Source organism: Sorghum bicolor, chromosome 10, assembly GCF_000003195.3.
Source record: "Sorghum bicolor cultivar BTx623 chromosome 10, Sorghum_bicolor_NCBIv3, whole genome shotgun sequence".
NCBI classification, from domain to species: domain Eukaryota; kingdom Viridiplantae; phylum Streptophyta; class Magnoliopsida; order Poales; family Poaceae; genus Sorghum; species Sorghum bicolor.
Genome location: NC_012879.2, coordinates 2,022,310 through 2,043,973, shown reverse-complemented (window position 1 = coordinate 2,043,973; position 21,664 = coordinate 2,022,310). Strand labels below are relative to the sequence as shown.

Here is a 21,664-nt window from a genome sequence, read left to right as displayed (position 1 = left end):
CACATAAGAATCATGATTGACACCTGTGCTTGTACCATTTTCCTAAATGTAACACTAGGGCAGCAAGACAGCACTGACGCCTGGAAGATATGATAGAATTCTCTTGTGATCTCTTGATCCATGGTTCTACGTTTTGGTGCATTTGCTCAAGTTTCTTTCCACGTATTTTTCTTTCAAAGCTTAAGCACAACCTTGTGGTTCCTTTCTATCTGTGAGCTGTGCCAATACATGGGTACTATATCTAACAGAAGAGTTAACACCAAATCACCAATCATGCACTAAAAGCCAGAGCACAAACTAGCACTAACAGACAAAGCACAAACAATGCACTAATAGCCAAAGCCAAGTAACTTTTTTTTTGGAAAACAAAGCCAAGTAACTTTATGTAAATAAAATTGCACTGAGCAATACACAGTAGTGCGGGTGAAGAATTTTGAGAAACTACACAAGCGTAAACTGATGAATGACATGAAGTACTTGAACACATAACAATGACTAAATATAATAATGCCAGAATAATAAGGAAATCATATCCTCAATCAGCAAAGTTACAATATATATCTATCAGAAAAACTACCACAAGCCAAAACCTGTGAATCGACTTATGCGCTGTGCCACTGTCCCTAAAGCAATGTCAAATACATACACAGAGATGGTATATGATGGAGTTGCAAAAGAGTGCAACCAAGCAATATATAGAGAGAAAGGCGCTAAGCAAAAGGCCACGGGCAGCATACGTATTCAGCATAGACTACAAAGGTTGATAAACAAATTCCTCCAGATTTGAAGTAAAACATAAATTGGACCACTAACCACTTAGATGGCTGTTTATAAGTTAATGGAAGACAAGAGTATGCAATACCATTATCTTCATCTTCCATCTTGCAGCAACAATTGACCTCCAAGGCGTCTTGTCCTTGCTTATGTGACACTTCAGCAAAAAAAGTGCAAGCGCCAAGGGAAATTTCACCAGCGTCCTTTTTCTTTGTTGTGAAGTTGTAATGATAGTACCACGTATGATTTTCATAAATCCATTGCTCCATCACGACATCTTCATCAAGTTCATGTGCAAGATTCTAAAACAAAATCATAGGGTTGTATCAGTATGAGGTGGATGTTTTTGTGTGTGTGTGTGGGGGGGGGGAGGGCAAGGAACAAACCCCGAACAGATTGTTGTCTTCATTATACTGGTCCAGTAAAGCTTTAGCTAAATAGCGGTATTTTGCTGATGTGGCACCATATTTATTGAAGAAAGAGGTAGAAAAACTAAGACTCCAAGTCTTATTTAGACTCCAAGTCTTATTTAGACTCCAAGTCCACATTGTTCGAGGTAATAAATAACTTTAGACTCCATGATAGAGTCTGCATTGTGAGTGCCCTAAGCAATTGTAGGGCTTTTGTGAGGGGAATGTTTATTAACGTTGGAAATTTAATTCTAGACTTAAATGTACTTGGAACCTTTGTAATGTGTCGCTTCATCCTTGTTTTGTTCCTGTCGTTCATGCTCTTCTCATCCATTGATCTTCATCCTATAGTGGTAACCATAGTTTTTAGGACCGGACCGGAAATCGAACCGGCGAAGCCGTCGGTTCAATGGTTCAATGGTCCAACCGTTAGGAACCGGTTGAACTGCCGGTTCGATTGTTTGAACCGGACAAATCGAACCGGCCACAGAATAATTGAACCGGTATATATATATATATGGTAAATTTTTCCTACTCCCTAGGAGTAGTTACTCCCTCTCCTTTGGCACATATGAGAGACGAGATGCCACTAGTTAACGGGTTACAAAAACTTGATCCGTTTACATGATATTTGTATTTGAGAACCAAAAATCGAATGGCATGATAATTGGCGTGGAAAGCAGATCAAGCTCACGCTTGGTTCAGCTTAACACATAGTTCATAATTTCATATTCATAGTTGATAAAAACAGTCACGGGCTCATGGCTAGCAAGGCAGCAACACAACCTCATAGGTTCTTTAATACAAAAAATAACAACATGCATGATGCCGTGATAAACTGGTAACAAAGTTCCAAACAAGTTCATGCTAAAAAGACAATCACGAACACAAACAACAGACATTTCCCTCCCCAAGCCGCCCAGCGCCAAAAGAAGCCCTAAAGATGCAATTTCCATGAATACCCCTGAGTAGACCATGTCGTTCTGAACATCCAGAGGGGTAACTTTGGAAAAACTCAAAACATCACCGGTTCGCATGAAACCGCCCGATTCACTGGTTTGACCGGAAAACCGGCCGGTTCAACCGGTTTTCACCGGTTCGATTGCATTCCGATCCTCTAAGGTGAACCGGACCGGTGAAGGCTCCGGTTCGGTATTTTACCGGTCGAACCGCCGGTCCGGTCCGGTTCGAATAACTAGGGTGGTAACTCCACCAATTCTGCTGTAGTATGGGTTATCCGACCTGCAGCCATCCCAGAAGAATTGTGCAGTCGCCGTCAACGCATACTCATGCGCTCAGCTCTGCCATTGGGCAGCAACCGTGCCCCCGAAGTGACACCGTGCCGGCCGATCGACGCACGCAGCGCGCCGGCGACGCTACGTTTCGCTTTCAGAGACCCAACCAGGCAGGCCCGGACCCAGAAAGAAGCTGAGCCACGCAGCGGCGCCCACTTCGCTGGAAAAAGAAAAACTTAAAAAAAAGCAGGAAACTGATGGTCTGCCCAACCCACAGCAATGGTGTCGTGTCTCGGATCGTTCGTGAACACCGCGCCGTCACTCCGCCTTGCGCCGCATGGCACCCGGTCGCCAACTATTTTACCCTGGCCGGCCGTGATTTCTCGTCGAGACCACGAGTCCTTTCCTCCTGCTGCTGCGGTGCTGCCTTGTCATGCCCCTTGGCCGCCGGCGAGGTCGCCGTCGACGTGAGGAGATCAAGAGGGCACACAGAGATGGGGAACGAAGGAGGAACCTGTCCTCGATCCGATTCTGTATTTGATAAGCAAGAAGAATAGTTTCAACTGGTTACAGACTTCACGTTTAATACACCCTTGGCCTAGGGCCCACATGTCATACTCACTACGATACATCATAGTTCAAATACGTTATCTCTCCTAAGAAGCGTATTCCTCCCTGGCCGCTGAGCCTTAAGCCTATGTCGTCTCAGGTCTGACATCTCCCCCTGCCGAAGATGTTGCTTGACCCCAAGCAGGTGCTCGCGGAAACCTCTGGCGAAGGACGTTGTAGTCTTCCCATGTTGCCGATGCTGCTGGCAGACCTGACCACTGGATGAGTACCTGAGGTATGGCTGCGTTGCCCCGCTTCACCAGACGTCTTTCCAGCACCCTATCGGGTAACGCTGCTTTGGCCTCGATGTCAGTCGTTACCGGGAGCTTTGAGAATACTGGAGTGAAATCTGCAACAAATGGTTTGAGTTGAGAAACATGGAAAACATCATGAATCTTACTATCATTAGGGAGCTTTAGTCGATAAGCAACACGCCCAATACGTTCAGTCACTGAATATGGACCGAAGTACTTGTATGCCAGCTTGGGAAAAGGTCTGTTGGCCACTGAACTTTGAGTATAGGGTTGTAATTTCAACAACACTTGGTCACCCACTTGAAACTCCACATCCGAACGATGTTTGTCAGCCATATGTTTCATACGGTTCTGGGCTTTGGCCAGGTTCTCCTTGAGAGACTGCAAATGTAACTCTATTCTCCACTATGTCACTGACAGATGGAGGTGTTGTAGGGAGCAGTGATGGGACAGCACCCACTCTTGGTTCATAGCCATACAAAGCCTTGCAAGGAGAACACCCCAGGGAGCTGTGGTAAGTAGAGTTGTACCACAATTGGGCTAATGACAGCCAAGAATGCCATGTGGTGGGTGAGTCCTGGACAGCACAGCGAAGGTACATCTCCAAGCATTGGTTGACCCTTTCGGTCTGCCCATCACTCTGTGGATGATATGCAGTACTCAACTGCAGGTTGACTCTATAGAGCTTGAATAACTCCTTCCAGAATGCACTAACAAATATTGTATCACGATCAGAGACAATAGAGTTTGGGAGTCCATAGTTTCTGACGATATTGTCCATGAACAGTTGGGCTATTGATGAGGCTGTGTAGGGATGCTTTACTGCTATGAAATGAGCAAATTTAGTAAGCCGGTCCACCACGACCATGATAACACTGTAACCATGAGATTTAGGTAAGCCTTCTATGAAGTCCATTGATAGGTCCATCCACACTCCCTCAGGTATGGGTAGGGGCTGTAGTAGTCCAGCTGGTGGGTGATTGAGATGCTTGGCCTGCTGACAAACATAGCATTGTTTGATGAATTCCTCGACTGCCGGCTTCATTCCTTTCCAAGCAAAGTGATTTTTGAGTCTCTGATATGTTGCTTTGGTGCCGGAGTGGCCACCAATGGCACTGGAGTGGAATGCCGCAATAAGCTTTGTTTGGAGGGCTGAATTTTGCCCAATCCATAGTTTGTTCTTGTATCGAATCAAGCCATTGTCCAAACTGTATCCTGAGATGTTGGGACTTGTGACCGCCAATTCAGTAAGAAGCTGTTGTGCTCTTGGGTCCGTTGCATAAGAATGGAGCACCTCCTGACACCAATCAGGTTTAACCATAGAGACAGCTTGTAAAGTGTGCAAATGTGCAATCCTGGACAATGCATCGGCTGCCACATTGTCTTTGCCTTTCTTATAGACAATCTTGAACTGCAGTCCCATTAGGCGAGCCATGGCTTTTCTTTGCATATCTGAATGCAAGTTCTGTTCTTGGAGGTAAGCTAGAGACTTGTGATCAGTGAGTATGATGAACTGTTGTCGCTGCAAATAGTGTCTCCACCTCTCCACGGCCATAATCAGGGCCAGAAATTCCTTTTCATAAATAGACATGTTTTTGTGTTTGTCACCCAAAGCCTTGCTAAGGAATGCAATGGGTTGACCGTTTTGCATCAAAACTGCCCCAATACCAACAGCACAAGCATCAGTTTCAACTGTGAAGGGTTCCTGAAAATTAGGTAGAGCTAGGACTGGAGTGTGAGACATTGCTATCTTGAGCTCATCAAAGGCTGCTTGGGCCGCAGAACTCCACTGGAATTGCTTGTGTCTTAGAAGATTAGTCAATGGTTTTGCAATGATTCCATACCCTTTGACAAACTTCCTATAATATCCAGTTAATCCCAAGAATGCTCTCAACTCAGTGACTGTTGTTGGTGTGGGCCAATGTAACATTGCAGCAGTCTTCTGTGGGTCTGTAGCCACACCATTGGCTGATATGATGTGTCCCAGGTATTCCAGCTGATGTTGAGCAAAAGAGCATTTGGAATGTTTCAAGTATAACTGGTTGTCGTGCAAGGCTTGCAGGACCAATTGCAAGTGTTGCCGGTGCTCTTCTATGGTTTTACTGTATATCAGGATATCATCAAGGAAGACCATCACAAATTTTCTCAGGAATGGTTGGAGCACCTGATTCATGATGCACTGAAAGGTGGCTGGTGCATTGGTGAGACCAAACGGCATTACCTTAAATTGGTAGTGGCCATGATGTGTCTTGAAGGCTGTCTTGTACTCATCTTCAGGCAGCATTCGGACCTGATGGTATCCTGATCTCATATCCAATTTAGTGAAAAACTGAGCTCCAGCCAACTCATCAAGTATTTCCTCAATTATAGGCATAGGAAATCTATTCTTGATGGTCAGATCATTCAATTTTCTGTAATCCACACAAAATCACCAGGACCCATCCTTCTTCTTGACTAACAGGACATGGGAAGCAAAGGGGCTGTGGCTGTGTATGATTAACCCCGATTGAAGTAACTCTTGAACTTGATTTTCGATCTCTGTTTTGTGTTGTGGAGAGTAGTGATAGGGTCTGGCATTGACTGGGGTAGCACCAGGTAGGAGGGGAATAGAATGATCATAGCTCCTGGAAGGTGGAAGGGTTTTTGGGTCTTGGAAAACTTGGCTATATTTGTCTAGGACCTGCTGGATAGGTGGTGGTGGTTCCGTTGGTGTTGGACTGGTGGTGAGGTTAGGTGGGTGGGTGTGTTTGACAATGACAAAGGCCCAACCGTTGTTACCTTTGGTGTCTTTGTACAATTTGGTGGCTGAAATGGGTTTGGCTTGCAAGGGAGGGGAAATTAGGCCCTGGAGCTTAATTGGTTTGTTATTTTTCTTGAATTGCAAAGTCTTCTTGGTCCAATCAATTGCCATAGGTCCTTGCTCCTTGAGCCAATCATAGCCTAGGATAGCATCATAAGTGGTCATGTCCAGTACAATCATGTCACTGCATAGTGTATGTCCCTGAATGTACCACTGCAGATTCTGGACTTTTGATGAGGTGGATAAGCATTGTCCATTTGCCAGTTTGACGGTTCTAGATGGTATGGGAATGGTAGGCAACTTGGCCAGCCGCACGAAGTCAGCACTGATAAAACTGTGTGAGCTGCCTGAGTCTAAAAGAATGAGCATGACTTTTTCCTTGACCATGGTCTTGAGTTTCATAGAATTGCCAGTGTCTTGGCTGGAAAGGGTGTTGAGGGAAAGCTGACAGAAATCCTCAGCAAGTGTGTCCTCTACAGCGAGAGTGTTGAGCATCTCCTCAGTTAGCTCCTCTTTATCCTTATCCAAATCATTAATTGCCAAAGCGTGGACCTGAGGCTTCTGACGCTTGGGACAGTGTTCCTGATGGCCCGGTTCATATTTCTCACCACAAGAAAAACACAGGTTATTGGCCCTGCGATAATCCCTGAGCTGCCGGATGCGCTGCCAATTGTAGTTGGTTTGCTGGGGTGGGACCTCTGTTTTGGTCGCAGCAGGTTTCTGAGGTGGGGCTGCTCTGTTGTACTTGCTTTTGCTTCGCACCAGTGTTCTCTGCTGAATTTTGGCAATTACTGCTGCCCTTTCCACTGTGACAGGGACATGAGGTTCCACCATTGCTCGGATTTCGTCCTTCAATCCTTGAACATATGTGGTGGCAAAGAAGAGTTCATCATAGTGGCAGTTGTGCATAGCAATGTCAAACTGCAGAGATTGAAAAGCTGTTGTATATTCCTCCACAGTTCCCATTTGCTTGAGGGAGAGCAACTCATTGATTGCATTTCTGTAGTCATCTGCCCCAAACTTCTCTTGTATGACTTGACAGAAAACTATCCACCCAGGCATTGCATGACTTTGTTTGTAGGCCTACCACCATTTCGATGCATTACCTTCCAAATGCATAGTGGCAGCTGTGACTTTCAGGTGCTCAGGAATGGAGTAGATGGTAAAATAATTGGCACAGTTGTCAAACCATATCTTTGGATTGGAGCCATTAAACTTGGGAAAATGTATCTTGGGCAAACTGTGATGAGGTAGAGCTTCTTGCCGTGTCCGCTCATCTGGACGTGTGGGATGCTTAGACGTGCCCGGCGTGAAGTCAGTCTTGTTCTTGGCAAAGATGTTTTGGAAGTCATCAGCCTCCTCAAAGATGACTGAAACGTCGTCGGAGTGGTCAGACACCGCTTCCTTCTCCATTTGACGCAAGGTAAGACTTGCAACTGCCTGTCCATTAGCACGAACCTGTTGGGCTATCATCTTTTGTTGTTCCTTCGTGGCAGTGAGGTCCTTTTTTATCTCTTGCTGGATCAAAGCAATGTCATTCATCTGTTGAAAGGCCAGATCAAAGTGGTCCATCACTTGGTCCCAACGACCTTTCTCGTCATCCGAAGTCTTCGACATTGCGTCGAGTATGTATTGTGTTTGCACTAAGGGCTTAGGTGGAGCCGTTTTGAGGAAATTGGTGTAGCAACCAGTTTGGTAGATACCTCCCCGTGAGCTTGCTGCACCACGTCGCCGACTACTCCTGGAAGTGAGGCACCACCAAGGGATTTTACACAGAGACGTGCTCTGCAACCCGAGTGAGTGGACACTTCCCCGCCGCCGCCACCGCACGACAACCGGCAATCGAGCTTACGGAATTTTACACGGGTACTTGTCCCGCAACCCTGGGCTCGACCGATTGCCTGCTAAAGTGATGAAGGGAGCAGATTGTAGTGCTGCTCGAACGGTTCTCGCCTCCTGAACCAAGTAGTGTCGGTGTAGTCCCCCAGTCGAGTGCGTAGCCGTAGATGAAGTGGATCCGGTGAGTTGAAGGGTGGCGGTGGGGTTTTTGGTGGATGGGAAAGTGGTGGTGGAAGTAGGCAACGCCGAAACCGCTGCTGACCCAACTCAACCTAAGGAGGGACCTCTGGATTCCCGCATCGAACACCTCGAGGGCGTGAACGGAAAGAGCCTGCCCACCGGAATTACGAACTGAAGATCGAAACAAACGGAACGGGAAGCGCTACCTGGGATAGAGTGCTGCAGGAGGTTGGTGGAAATTTGGTGGAGAAGCGTCGATAGCCAGATCGCCGTCGCCGCCGAGCCGCCACCGCCGAACCGATAACTAGCGCTGGAAGAAGGTCGGGAAGACCCGCTGCCCACGCCGAGGAAAGTTGGTCTCTGATACCACCTGTCACGCCCCTTGGCCGCCGGCGAGGTCGCCGTCGACGTGAGGAGATCAAGAGGGCACACAGAGATGAGGAACGGAGGAGGAACCTGTCCTCGATCCGATTCTGTATTTGATAAGCAAGAAGAATAGTTTCAACTGGTTACAGACTTCACGTTTAATACACCCTTAGCCTAGGGCCCACATGTCATACTCACTACGATACATCATAGTTCAAATACGTTATCTCTTCTAAGAAGCCTATTCCTCCCTGGCCGCTGAGCCTTAAGCCTATGTCGTCACATGCCTACACGGCCACGCGGCCCTCCTGCCTGGCTACCTCCCGCCACGTCTCCCCCCACGCGTGCCCACCCGGACCCAAAGCCACCACCCCAACCCTCCCGCGTCGCCCCGCCGCTTGGCACGGCACCATCACCTCGTCGGCGCGTCGTCCTCCTCCCCAGTTCTCACCCAAACCCAACCCCGTAAAACCCCCCAAAATTCCCCGGAAAACCACCCAAAACCCCACAAAAACGCCCAGAACCCGTCGGTACTCATTCATCCACCACCAAAGCGGCGGCCCAACTCATCGGTCCTTCCAGAAACACTTCGCAAGTCACAAAAGCAGCCATGCCGCCACTCGCGCGCCGCTTCCTCCTCCTCCACCACCACCACGCGCTGCCGCGCGGGGCGCGCGCCCTCCACACGACCCCGCGCACCGACCCGGGGGTGCTGGCCTGCCGTCTGGCGTCCCGCGCCGTGGTCCGCTTCGCGGGTCCCGAGGCGGCGCGCTTCCTGCACTCGCTGCTCACCAACGACCTCCTCTCGGCTTTCTCCGCGGCGGCCGCGTCGGCGCCGCAGCGGTACGCGCCCACGCCCAACGCGCCCGCGCGGGGCCCCGCGGCGCCCGCCTACGCCGCGCTGCTCACGCCGCAGGGGAGGTTCCTCTACGACCTCTTCCTCTACCGGCCCCCGCCGCCGTCCCAGATGCTCGACCGGACCGGCTCCGCGCCGGAGACCGGGGAGGCTCCCGAGGGGGACACGGGGGAGCCTCAGGAGGTGCTCGCTGATGTTGACGCCGCTGAGGTGGACGACCTCGTCGCCTGCTTCAAGAGGTGAGGGACTACCGACCTTATTATTGCTCATCAGCGTTCAGTTTACTTGTAATATTTGATCAAACCGCGGCCAAAGAGTAAGAGATTGACTTGGCTAATCAACGCAGAGGCCGCACCCCTTAAGACAAAACAGCAGGCTTAGTGATTCCTAGATATTTGCTGGACAACGTGTTGGAAGTAATAGATGGTATTCTGAGTTCACAGGTTGATGTTAATTTTAATGTCGTACTTGCAAGTGTAGTTGGTTGTTGGAAATTCCAGTTCCAGATGAATTGGTGACTAGAACTTTCAGCACATTGCTGGGGTTGAAGTCACAGTTGGAGGTTTTAGTGTCACAACTTAGTGTTAACGCTGTTGCTTCTGTAAGTGGTAATGTGGTATTGCTGCCAATGTTTGTTTCTGCGAGCTCCTCCTATTGTTCAGCTTGGACAATTTGCTGATGTGATGACAAGGGTCTACCTAGAGCTAATTTCAGTGAGCTTCAGTCTAGTCTCTACATCGACTCTACTGATGGTCCGATGCTGGTCCATATACCACAGCCAGCAATTAGCTCTGTTGCTTCAGTTGGTGATATTGTTGTAAACGCCAACATTTTCCCCTACTTCTGTGACTGCATCGTGCTAATTTCAAGGGTTGGTTTGTTAGGCAGCTGAACATTGTGGTTCACATTTGTGCTTTCTACTTGTACTATTAAACCAGATGGATTAATACAACTCAAGGTCTGGCTCTAGTTGCAGAATCTATGTGCATTGGACTACAGCTTTGGCAAAGTAAATGCTTAATGTTCAGTTTGGTACAAGAATGTAATTTAGAACCTGTGTTCTCTTGTGAGGATACTGTTGATCAACCAGAAACTGGAGAGTAAGATAGTTAGGAAAATAAATGAGTTAATCTGTAACATGTGAAATCTTTTTTTTCAAAAAGAAGTTTCTTTAGTCAAAAACAGTTTGTTTGTTGTTTTCTTAGATTTTAGTTAGAATGATGAAACTAAATTGTGCACCTATATTTTGACGCACGCTTCGTTTGACATTTAGTGTCATAATTTGAAGTCTTAAGTGTGGCAAAACTTTTAAGTGCCAAAGTTCTTGAAGATCAAGGAACTCACTGCTAGGAGTGTGTATTGTTCAGGAGCTCACCATTGGGAATTACAGACTGTAGTTAGACCTGGAGTTTTTTTGTGTCATGTAAGAATTGTAGTGATGAGCTGCTCTTGCAGTAAGCAGCTTAGCTTGAGCTAATTTTTTTGTCATGTTACTTGAGAACATAGAGTTCACACACTTGTTGTAGCTGAAAGATCCTTCATATTGTGTCATAGTTTTGCAGTGAATCTAGGAATCTAGATAACTCTTACCTCTAGATGACCTTTCTGTTGATAAATTCCATGTCATGTGACCTGGCAACTTTTTCGTGTTTTCAGATATCGGTTGAGATCCAAGGTTGAAATAGACAATGTAAGTGAGAATTTTGCATGTTGGCAAAGATTTGGACATAATGTAGTGCATACTGAACCTTCTACTCAAGAGCCTGAGGCTCAATCCATTGGATGGGGACAAGGTGTTGATCATGCTGGTGAGTCAGCTGCACAAGGGAACGGTCATGGTTGGCAATGGCTCAAAGATCCTCGGTTGGACTACCTTGGTTACAGAGGAATTTTTCCAGCTAACACAATACGTAAGTAATTTTATTTTTGTCATTTCCTAAGGTTTCTCTGATATGATGTTCATTATCTGACATGGAGAATGGCCCATTTCAACACTTGAACCTGTTTCTGTACTTACAGCACCACTAGTTGAGTCTGACAAAGAAGCGGATGAACGGCATTATCAACTTTGGCGCATAGAAAATGGAGTTGCAGAAGGTTCAACTGAGATCCCAAAAGGTAGTTTTGTTTTTCAAGCTGGTTGATCATGAGTCACAACTCATATTTCAACTCTTTTTTTTTTTTGAAAACTGTCACAACTCATATATTTATATTTACTTTTTCATAATTTTTGTGTGAATAGATTCCTTTTTTCTGCTTGGTACACTTCTGGTAAATGTTCAGCATATCTGTTTTCTTAGTCAAATATCATCTAATGGTTTTCTTATCTCTAGTCTGTATCTTGACCTAGAACCTACTCCAAATTCATTTTTGATTGAGTTTGATTTATTTGTTCTTGAACTATGGCTGCAGTATGCAGTAAAATGTAGACGGTAGAAGAATAATGTCTCAGATTCTCAGTAATACAAAAGGCTGCGAGTTCTTGTTGCTAATGCCATAAGTAATGGTCTAGAGGTTCAGAGTAACAGCTTCTCTGGTTTCCTTGTAGAGAATGGAAATTAGGTATTTGAAAGATGTATAGAATATGAGTGACCTTATAAATTCCATTAGAGAAAAAGCTTTAGATTATATATTATAGACGAAGAAAAGGCAGGATTGACATAGTTTTGCCAATTGTCCAACTATTGGGTGACGCTTTTTCCTGATCAGGTACCTGGTGTGTTAGATTGTTCTCTTTCCCTTCCTTTTTGCTGAAGTTGTATTCTTTTGAATCAGGTGAAGCAATCCCGCTGGAGTACAATCTTGCTGGCCTGAATGCTATTTCCTTTGAGAAAGGATGCTACATCGGGCAGGAGCTTATTGCACGGACACACCATCGTGGTGTCGTTCGGAAGCGCCTAATGCCAATGAAGTTTGTTGACGAAAATGGGCAAGGTATAACAAATTTTCGTTGTAACAACACAGTGTACCAACATTCTGTCGCTGGATGCTGATTCTGCAACCTCTGTTATCAGAACTCGAGGAGGCTGTCGTCGCTCCAGGTTCAGAAGTTGTGGATGAGGCTTCAGGCAAGAAGATCGGGACAGTAAACACCGCACTGGGCTCCCGCGGGATGGGCCTGTTGAGACTCGAGGAAGCACTGAAACCAGGCTCGGCCCTCCGCATCAGCGATAACAGGGACGTGAAGGTCCAGGCGATCAAGCCGGACTGGTGGCCAGCCGAGTGGACGCAGGTGCTTCAGCAACAGAGCGCAGCAGCTTGACAGCAGAACTGTATATGCTGGACCCAAAACCCTGCCGTCAGTTAGTTGAAGAGGGGCTGGCAGCACCCATAGCTAACCGTTTCAGTTTCAAGTTTTGGTTGTCTGGTGTATGAAGGCGGAGCCTATAGTTTTTCCTCTCAAAAAGTCAAGAAACGGTAGAGCCTATTTTCTTCCTCTCTGCCTGCTGCGTTCATCTGTAGCATGTCGATCAGAACGAGATAAGCAAACTGTGTGAGCGTGTGACCCAAACACGCAGTGTATTCGAATAAGTTCATCTGTTAAGTTGACTGAATAAAGTTGATCTGTCGACTGATCTTCAACACCAGTTTCTAGTGGACTGTTGTAGCTCCTCACTCAACATATGCGTTGATCTCGCATGTAGAAAACATTTGGGGACTTGCGCAGCATTTTTTAACATAGCTGGACCACTGGATCTCTGTGATCGTGGCCTGCGGTTCTCTCGCAAGATTTCAGCTTTGAGCCTTTGGTACTGACCATGGACTGGACCACACCTGCACATAGTGGGCCAGAAATGCAGTGTGCGATGGCCCACTGCAGCAAAAAGACGTAAGCTATCGCCGTCGTCTCATGAAGTCATGAATCTTGACCACGGTCGACTGCACAACGCCACGCCTTGGATTCCCTGTGACCTTTTGGCCCCCCTGCACTGCAAGCCCACCAGCAGCAAAAATCAAAGAATCCAAATGGAATAGAACGAAATTGATGCTGCATAATATACAGAAACATGCCGCTCGTAGTGAAGCACGGGAGCAGTTTGCAGTTTGTTGTAGCTCTTGTGCCCGATTCAGCAAAGATGCAAAGTTACCAGCCGAGTCTTTTATTTCATCAGTCTTGAATTAGGGAGTTCTGTTGCATGTTCAGGTAAAAACGAAAACTGATTACCCTTTCATCTCCAAGTGTGGATAAGTTTTTAATTCAGGGAGGCTAAAATTACCATCTTGTAGGGGTACTAGCTTGTAGGGTTAGGGTACACCACCCCAAAAGGCATTGGAGGGAGACTGGGACCATGTGCACACACACGTGACAGTAAAAAGCAGTGGCCTATTCACCGGTACCGGGACGGGAACCATCAAAAGCCTGAAACTTTCTTTTATACAGCTAGCATAGCAATCTGATCAGCGTGCTTGCTGCACCTCTCTCCCCAAGAAGAACACGCTTTATTGAGATCACTACTCTATCAGATCAGAGTCGCTAATCACATTCAGTCCACCATGGCAGCAAAAGCAAGGCATTTAGCACGAGACAAGAAACTCGGTAGGAAACTTCTCACGGTATCGGTCGTCAAATGTGAATGTGATATATAGTACTAGTAGGAGCATAAGCAAAGGTGGATAAAAGTGGGTTCGTCTTGCTGCCTCTCGTTGCCATCAGCCTTGAGGTCCTCCTTGTCTAATTTCTGAGTGCATGCATTGGCGTGCGAATCAGACTGATGATGATGATGATGCAGAAGAAGGCACGCACACATACTGGCATGCCGTCCAACGGTGTGAGTAGTGTGCGTTTTCGAATTCAAACTGGAGCTGAGGGAGGGCCGAGGCATTTCGATGTCTGAAGCACCCAACGGCATGCTGGGTGCCTGACTGACTGCTCCAGCTTTCAGAGAGGAGAGGAGAGGACCCAAGCGGCGGTGGCAGGAGTGCAGAGTGCTGTAGCTGATGGCGGGAGAGCCGGAGACGAGAGATATAAATGTTGTGCTCCCACAGTCCCGGCCGGCCCTCCCTGGGAGACTGGGAACAAAATGGCAGACAGCACAGACTCCACAGTGCACCCACCGAGCAAGCGGAAGCGGATGCACTGCAGTCTGCAGACGCCGAGGGCGGCTCTTTCTTTTGCTGCCCGCCTTTGGCTTGGGGGGCATGCCGCGTGCACGACACTGACCAAAGGATGGGCCTGAATTTTGCCTCTGCCTCGGTCGAAGATCCATCGGTTCAAGCGTGTGCCCGACCGAACCGAACCGAGCTTGGAAGACAGACAACAACCTGAAGACCCCCGACCCGACCTCGCTCAACCTGAAGACCCCCGACCTCGCTTGGGGTTCCATGGCCATGACTCCATGAGAGCCAGTTTACCCATGTTCTTTGTCAAAATTTGGAAGACAACAACAACAAAAAAACACTTAACCACCCTAAATATCCTAGCCTGGGACGCATGCAGTAGACAGGTTTTGTCTCGTCTGTTGCTGTGTGTGTGTGTGTGAGAGAGAGAGAGGACGCGCGAAAGACGCGACGCTGCAGCAAGTCCGGCCAGAACAGAAGCTTGGGAGGCGCGGCTGCACTGCACTGCACTGCACGCGCCACGCCACGCCCCTTGACTCCCTTCCCTCTCCCATGCATAGATTTCGAATGCCAATGCTCGTAGCATCATTGCAAAGAGCCAAAAGACAACACACGCGACGCGACTGGAACCAGCTTTGCCGCGTTAAATCACAGTGGAGTAATGTACTACTACTACTCCTACCAAGTAGCACAGCTCGGTAACAAAGGCCGGTTTGTCTCGTCCTGATAGCGGGGCAAAAGTGAAAAGATTTCGATACCGTAGCACTTTTGTTTGTTTGTGACAAATATTATCTAATCATAGACTAACTAGAATCAAAAGATTCGTCTCGTGATTTACAGTTAAACTGTGTAATTAGTTTTTGTTTTCGTGTATATTTAATGTTTCATGTATGTGACACAAGATTTGATGTGACGGGGAATCTTAAAAACTTTTTGGTTTTCAAATGGTATATAATGGCGCCGTGATTAAAATGATCGGGTCGTGCTTTCCTTTCCTTTGCTTTTCCCTGTTCTTGGCCGCGGCGTAAAAACATATCCGGCCGCTGCGATAGTGCGATTCCCGATGCGGCGGACAGATTCTGTCATTCTGATGCCGCCGCGGCTTTTGCTCGCGCAACCGCAACAGGTAACCCCAAGGAGGAAGAACTGGGGGGACGCCTCAGATTTGCTTTTCTTTTCATTTCCCCCACAAGGCTCTGTTTCAGTTTTTTTTTATTATACGTAATCGGTAATCCCCCTTTTAAATCATATTTAAAAGTAACCCCGTCCGGAATTTATTTTCCTTTGCAAATTCAAAGTCTATACTGTAGGATAGGAGTATGTACTTGGAAAGTTTGCATTCTCTCCTCAGCAGTGCTGGCAACAGGGTCCGACTGTGCATATCCTTGTGCTTCGTAAAATACTGTACTCCGCCCACTACTCAAATTGGCAAATGCTTTCGTCGACAATTTTTTTTAACAAGTGCACACACAGCTATTGTCCTTTTGAGCTACTGTACGTACTACTGGTGGGAGGAGGCAAGGCAACGGTATGGGCTCACTGAGTTGGGAACAGAAAGGACTGCACGTTCACGCTCACGCACTTGCCATTCCATTCCCGTGCATCCCGTGCACAAGTACAGACCAACCTGACTACTAGACATTTCCTTCTTTATGCAGACATTCAAAATTTCAAATTTCAAGTTGTTTTTGGTTATTGGTTCGACCTGCTGTACGGTACATCTTATAGCTGAGAGCACCAATGCTGTTCTTGGTTGCTACATGGTAGCAGTAGTAGGTTTTACCTTACCTATTTTTATGTTGAATCGCCTTAATTTAGTGCTGGCACCAATGGTCTCGGCCTCTACAAATTACTCCCTCCGTCCCAGTATATAAGGCGCAACTACCTCTGGTTCAAAGACCAAGAACGCATTTAATTCTCTCTCAGCACTAGTACTACTACATTAATGTTTGTGAGAGAGCACGCCTTATATTATAGGACATGAATAAAAAATGGTTACGCCTTATATACTAGGACGGAGAGAGTACATATGCCTCGATCAAGACCAACCACTCAATCAGGAGGGGTCAATCTTCTCATTAATGATGAGTTCATTAAGAGATGCCTCTCGGGAACTTGCAACATACAAATAACGTCAATAGGGGTCAATTCAAGTGAGCCAGTGCAAAGCTGACCAATGTTACATTACAAAATAGACAATGCCCTGAATTTGCTACCTTCACGACATCCAGATCCTAATAAACATTAGCAATTTGGCATAACCTACTGAGGTCATGAAAATGCTGCGATCAGCAGACGAGCGATAAAAACTAACCAATACTAGCATGTCAGTGGCAACTGGGTCATTACCCTATCATTACATGAGTCCACACTACCATCGCTCCCAAAATACATCTCTGATCTAAACACTCGAATACTCAGACCAGCTGCTGAACCACAGCCTCCATGGTCGGCCGCTGACTTGGCGACTCACTTGTGCAGTAGGCAGCAACCGCCGCGAGCTTCACCGCTTCCGCCCTCGAGAATGCGCCATTCAGGTTTCCATCGACCAGGGCGGTGAGGTCACTGACAGCCGCCGCGCCGACTTTCAGCTGAGAGACGTCCCTCCTCCCTGTGAGGACTTGGAGAACCACGATCCCAAACGCGAAGACGTCGCTCTTGTCCGTGAACCGGCCCGTGGTGGCATACTCGGGTGCGAGGTAGCCCATTGCCGCGCTGGCTTTCAGGGTCGAGAAGATGACGTCATCAGCGAGGAGTTTGTGCAGTCCTGGTACCGATAGCCGTGGCGCAAAGTGGTGGTCGAGGAGGATCTTCTCAGCTGATATGTTCTGGTGGACTACTGGTGGCTTGCTGCTCTTCTTGCTGTGGAGGTACTCAATTCCTGCAGATGTGCGACCAGTTCAAGAAGTTATTAGAAAACTGAAAAACTGATATCAATCTTCCCTGGGATAGAGAGTAGGATAATACCTTTTGCAATGCCTCTGATGATGGAAACTCTTGTAGGCCAATCAAGAACAGTAGCACTGGAACCATCCTTAACATCCAGATACTGAGACAAGCACCCGTTAACCATGAAGTCATATACAAGGAAGCATTCCCCTCTCCCCCTGGAGCAGCAGAATCCCCTCAGGCTAACAAGATTATCATGTTGAAGAAGGGTGAGCATCTTCAGACCACGCAAGAAATCCGACTCCTCTTGTTTGCAGCTTGTCTTGTTAAGGCTTTTGACAGCAACAACTGATCCATCCCGCAGGATTCCTTTGTATGTCGCAGCAAAGCCGCTCTTGCCCAGCAAGTTCACATCGGAGAAGTATTGCGTCGCACATTCTACCTCCTCTAGGTTGAATCTAAAGCTATCACCAACTTCACCTGATGATCCAACACCAGCTCCACCTGACAATGGGTCCCAACTGTTTGAGTACTCAACACTAATCAACGGAGAGGCACTCCTTCTGCAGGCTTCCTTCTGCTGGAAATGGTCAGTGCTGAGCCTGCTATCAGAAACCTCCAGTGAGCTTCCAATCTTCTGTTTCTGCCGACGGTACCAAGAGAATGCAAATAGCCCGCAAAATGCAGCACCAATCACCACTGCAACAACAGCAACAATAAGAACTCCTTCGGATGCGTTTGCAGACTTTGAGCAGCCAGAGCCTGAGCAGTTGTCTGGATTCGCCGATTGAGGCACTTGCCGTGTCTTGACAGTACCATCTGGTCCAAAAGGCTCAGGCTTGCTGGGCTTCAGGCCATCCTCTGAAGAAGAGCAAAGCTCTAGCAAACTGAAGTCAGCTCCACAAAGCCCTTTGTTATTCATATATTGGAAACCACCATTCAATCTCCTCAATCCTAGCATCCGAAACAAATTGTAGTGGTTAATACTTTGAAGGCTAAAAAGTACAAGATTCAGAAAGACTAGAATCTTAATCAGAGGAGCTTATTACCAACAGGGACACTCCCAGAAAGGGTGTTATTGCGAACATCAAAGACCTCAAGCAATGGAACCTCGGCAATCTTGGACGGGATTGAGCCAAACAGGCTGTTGAAGCTCAAATCGAGCCGTCTCAGCTGTGTTAGCTCGCCAAGGGTTGCTGGAATGGCTCCAGCAAGCTGATTGGACTGCATTGCGAGCACAGTTAGCTTATTCATGTTGCCCAACTGGGGAGGTATGCTGCCTGTCAACTGATTGTAACCCAGCTGCAACACTGCAAAAGAGTGTGGGAGAACTATGTCAATTAATTTATTTCTTCGCATTGCAAATCAGCACTTTGATGTTGAAAAGACCAAAACTCATCAGCTCTTGTATGAACTTTCATGACAGACATCACTATAACCTGGGCTGTACGCAGCTATTATGTGGACTGTACTAGTACTCTTATGTAACTTGGAACTAAGAAATGCATGTGCAAGTTAATAAAATAAACCATGTGGCAGCAAAACAATATTTGACTGCCCACTGGGATACAAATTATACTATAAACCTAATTCTGCAAAACACCAAAACATGAACAGAAGGACGACAGGTCGACATTGGTGGGGAAGACCTAATCATTGAAGCTGCATCCACATGTATGACAGTATGAGTAGTTCAGATTTCATAGAGCAAAAAAATGGCACACAAAGAGTTCAAAATCAAGTCAAATCAAAGATATTCCTTCTGTTCTACTGGCAAATGTTTTGTATCACAGATTCACAGCTAAAATCCAATCTGAAGCCACCCCAAAAATAGTTCCCAAAAGCAGAACGCAGAATATTACCTCAGTAAAAAATACCAATGGGCAATGGTTCAACTCTTCACATATGTATGGGTAAAAAAATCAAATAAAATATAAACAGGTAACTGCTACACACTGCTCCAAAAGAAGACCCAGAATAGAAACGCAAAATCAGAGAGTTGTTAGGTCAGAAGTAGACAAATGGCCCGCTTCAAAAATTAGCCGTTGCACTGATTGTGGCAAATGACCCAGAATAGAAGCGCAAAAACAAGCGAGTGCAAGCTGTAGGAGTTTCGCATCGATGGACCACGACCAATTGTTCTTCGCGCGTTCTGCTCACAAAAATCTCAAACTCTAGTACTCCACAGTAGCAGACGAGTAAATGAGCCACCTACCCAAATAAGGAGTACTGTAAAAATGAACTTATAAAAAGTCCCCATTCTATGCCAGAACCCCGCTACAAACTGACGAAAAATGGATCCTTTTCGCCATAAAAGACGGAGCCTTTGTATCAAAACGAGGAATGAACGGTCATGGATAGTACATTTGTTCTTGAAACGCTGAAAATAGAGCACACGCGACTTGTATTTAGTGGCAACATTTCAGTGCCACTTTGGTTTGAAAACCCTCAAAGGAAAGCAAGAAATCGAGCAGGAAAGACCCAAAAAAGGATTTCTGTAACTTAGCAAAAGGTGAAATATCCCCTTTCTGAAGGTCAAATGGAAGAGAGCATTTTTCCTCCCCAATGTGCAAATCCGAAATATTAACGAGCTCCAAATGTCAAGCGCGGAAACCCCCAAAGTGCGGTACTGAACCCCGGCACCGGTAGCACTTTCTTGAACCAATCTCAAAATACAGTACTAACCAAAAAAATATCAGGAAGCTGTCATTTCTTGAACTTTTCACCCAGGAAACCAAGGGAGAAGGCACGGAAAGCTCAAAGCATCACCTTGGAGGTTGACAATGGCGGCAATCTCCACAGGCACGGGCCCGGTGAGATGGTTGACGTCGAGGTACAGGTCCATGAGCTCGGACAGCTTCCCAATCTCCCGCGGTATGGGGCCCTTGATGCCGTTGTAGTGGAGGTACAACCCCTGGAGCCGCCGCAGCCCGGCGACCGCCGGCGGTAGGGTTCCCGAGAGCCCACGGCCCTGCAGCGAGACCGCGGTGACGCGGCCGTCGCGGCTGCAGGTAACGCCGACGAAGGAGCCGGCGCATGGGTCGCCGGAAGGGTCCCAGGAGCCGAGGACCCGGCCGGTCGGGTCCAGCGCCCGCTTGAGCACCGCCAGCGCGCGGGCGTCCTCCTCGTTGCGCGCGGAGGCGCCGAGGACGGAGAGGAGCAGGAGCAGGACGGGAAGAGGAAGAGGCAGGAGGGAGCGGAAGCGGAAGCGCGTGGCGGCCATGGGAGCAGGGGGGGATTGAAGCGGCGGAGAGGAGTGGGGGGAGGAGGGAGGACCGGTGGGAGTGAAGCAGTAGACTGAGCGGACTGTGTGTCCGATTCCGCAGGTTCGTGTTGTAGGTTTTGAGTTTTGGTGGCCTCGTTTAGGGCTTGTTTAGATTAGATGCACCCAAAAACTTAAAATTTTATAAGATTCTCCATCACATTAAATCTTACGGCATATGCATGTAACATTAAATATGGATAAAAAAGATAATTATTTGTGCAGTTTATCTATAAATCACGAGACGAATGTTTTAAGCCTAGTCACTCTATGATTGGACAATGTTTGTCAAATAAAATTAAGTGCTACAGTGTCAAAAATCCAAAAAGTTTTTGGATCTAAACAAGGCCTTAGTTCTCAAAAAATTTCAAGATTTCTCGTCACATTGAACCTTTGTTCATGGAGTATTAAATATAGACGAAAACAAAAACTAATTGCACAGTTTGTCTGTAATTTGTGAGACAAATCTTTTGAGCCTAGTTACTCTGTGATTAGATAATATTTGTCACATACAAAAAAGTGTTACGGTAACAAAAACTAAAAATTTTCGCGAACTGAACCAGACGGGGTTTAGGCCTTGTGTACTTTTTAAAAATTTTACATATTTTCTATCGTATCAAATCTTTCAGCACTAACATTAAATATAGATTTAAAAAATAACTAATTACATAGTTTATCTATAATTTAAAAGATAATTTTTTTAAAACTAGCTAGTCCATAATTAAACAATATTTATTTAATACAAACGAAAATACTACAATATTTATTTTGCAAAAATTTTACAACTAAACAAGGCCTTAAGACTAAAATAAAATTCAGGCATACTAAATTTGGAATTCAAGGATTGCATGGTAATATCGGCCAAGCCCAGATGGCTTTCTACCGGGCTCATATGCCGCTCACGCGTGGGCCGGGCCGAGGTTGACCGAGTTGTAATCGGTGAGTCCGGAAGAACCTCTACCTAAATCGAAGTCGATGATGCTTATATATATTGCTTTTTACTAGTATGGCCTTGTTTAGTTCTAAAATTTTTTGGTTTTAGGTATTGTGGTACTTTTATTTTTATTTAGTAATTATTATTTAATCATAGATAAACTAGGATCAAAAGATTCATCTCGCGATTTTATAGGCA

General features: G+C 46.5%; 2 protein-coding genes across 2 annotated transcripts; one reads left to right on the top strand and one right to left on the bottom strand.

Moving 5' to 3' along the window:
* LOC8069078 (putative transferase At4g12130, mitochondrial) lies at positions 8,918-12,910 on the top strand. The gene is made up of 5 exons (XM_002437724.2): positions 8,918-9,562; positions 10,980-11,233; positions 11,343-11,441; positions 12,099-12,257; positions 12,338-12,910. Exons 1-5 carry the CDS (start codon positions 9,078-9,080, stop codon positions 12,583-12,585), a joined length of 1,245 nt encoding a protein of 414 aa, XP_002437769.1. The 5' UTR covers positions 8,918-9,077; the 3' UTR covers positions 12,586-12,910.
* Positions 16,497-20,608, bottom strand: LOC8068399 (probable LRR receptor-like serine/threonine-protein kinase At1g34110). Its single transcript, XM_021448708.1, has 4 exons — positions 20,040-20,608; positions 18,320-18,580; positions 17,349-18,224; positions 16,497-17,262 (listed from the first exon to the last, which is right to left on the bottom strand). Exons 1-4 carry the CDS (start codon positions 20,491-20,493, stop codon positions 16,799-16,801), a joined length of 2,055 nt encoding a protein of 684 aa, XP_021304383.1. The 5' UTR covers positions 20,494-20,608; the 3' UTR covers positions 16,497-16,798.

Bases quoted from the DNA above. Each gene is read 5' to 3' on its own strand.
- LOC8069078 (XM_002437724.2), top strand. From the start codon at position 9,078: ATGCCGCCACTCGCGCGCCGCTTCCTCCTCCTCCACCACCACCACGCG. The intron at 11,234-11,342 runs GTAAGTAATTTT...CTGTACTTACAG, and splicing joins TTTTCCAGCTAACACAATAC to CACCACTAGTTGAGTCTGAC. The intron at 11,442-12,098 runs GTAGTTTTGTTT...CTTTTGAATCAG, and splicing joins TTCAACTGAGATCCCAAAAG to GTGAAGCAATCCCGCTGGAG.
- LOC8068399 (XM_021448708.1), bottom strand. From the start codon at position 20,493: ATGGCCGCCACGCGCTTCCGCTTCCGCTCCCTCCTGCCTCTTCCTCTT. The intron at 18,581-20,039 runs GTGATGCTTTGA...ACTCTTTTGCAG, and splicing joins CGCCATTGTCAACCTCCAAG to TGTTGCAGCTGGGTTACAAT. The intron at 17,263-17,348 runs GTATTATCCTAC...GCACATCTGCAG, and splicing joins CATCAGAGGCATTGCAAAAG to GAATTGAGTACCTCCACAGC.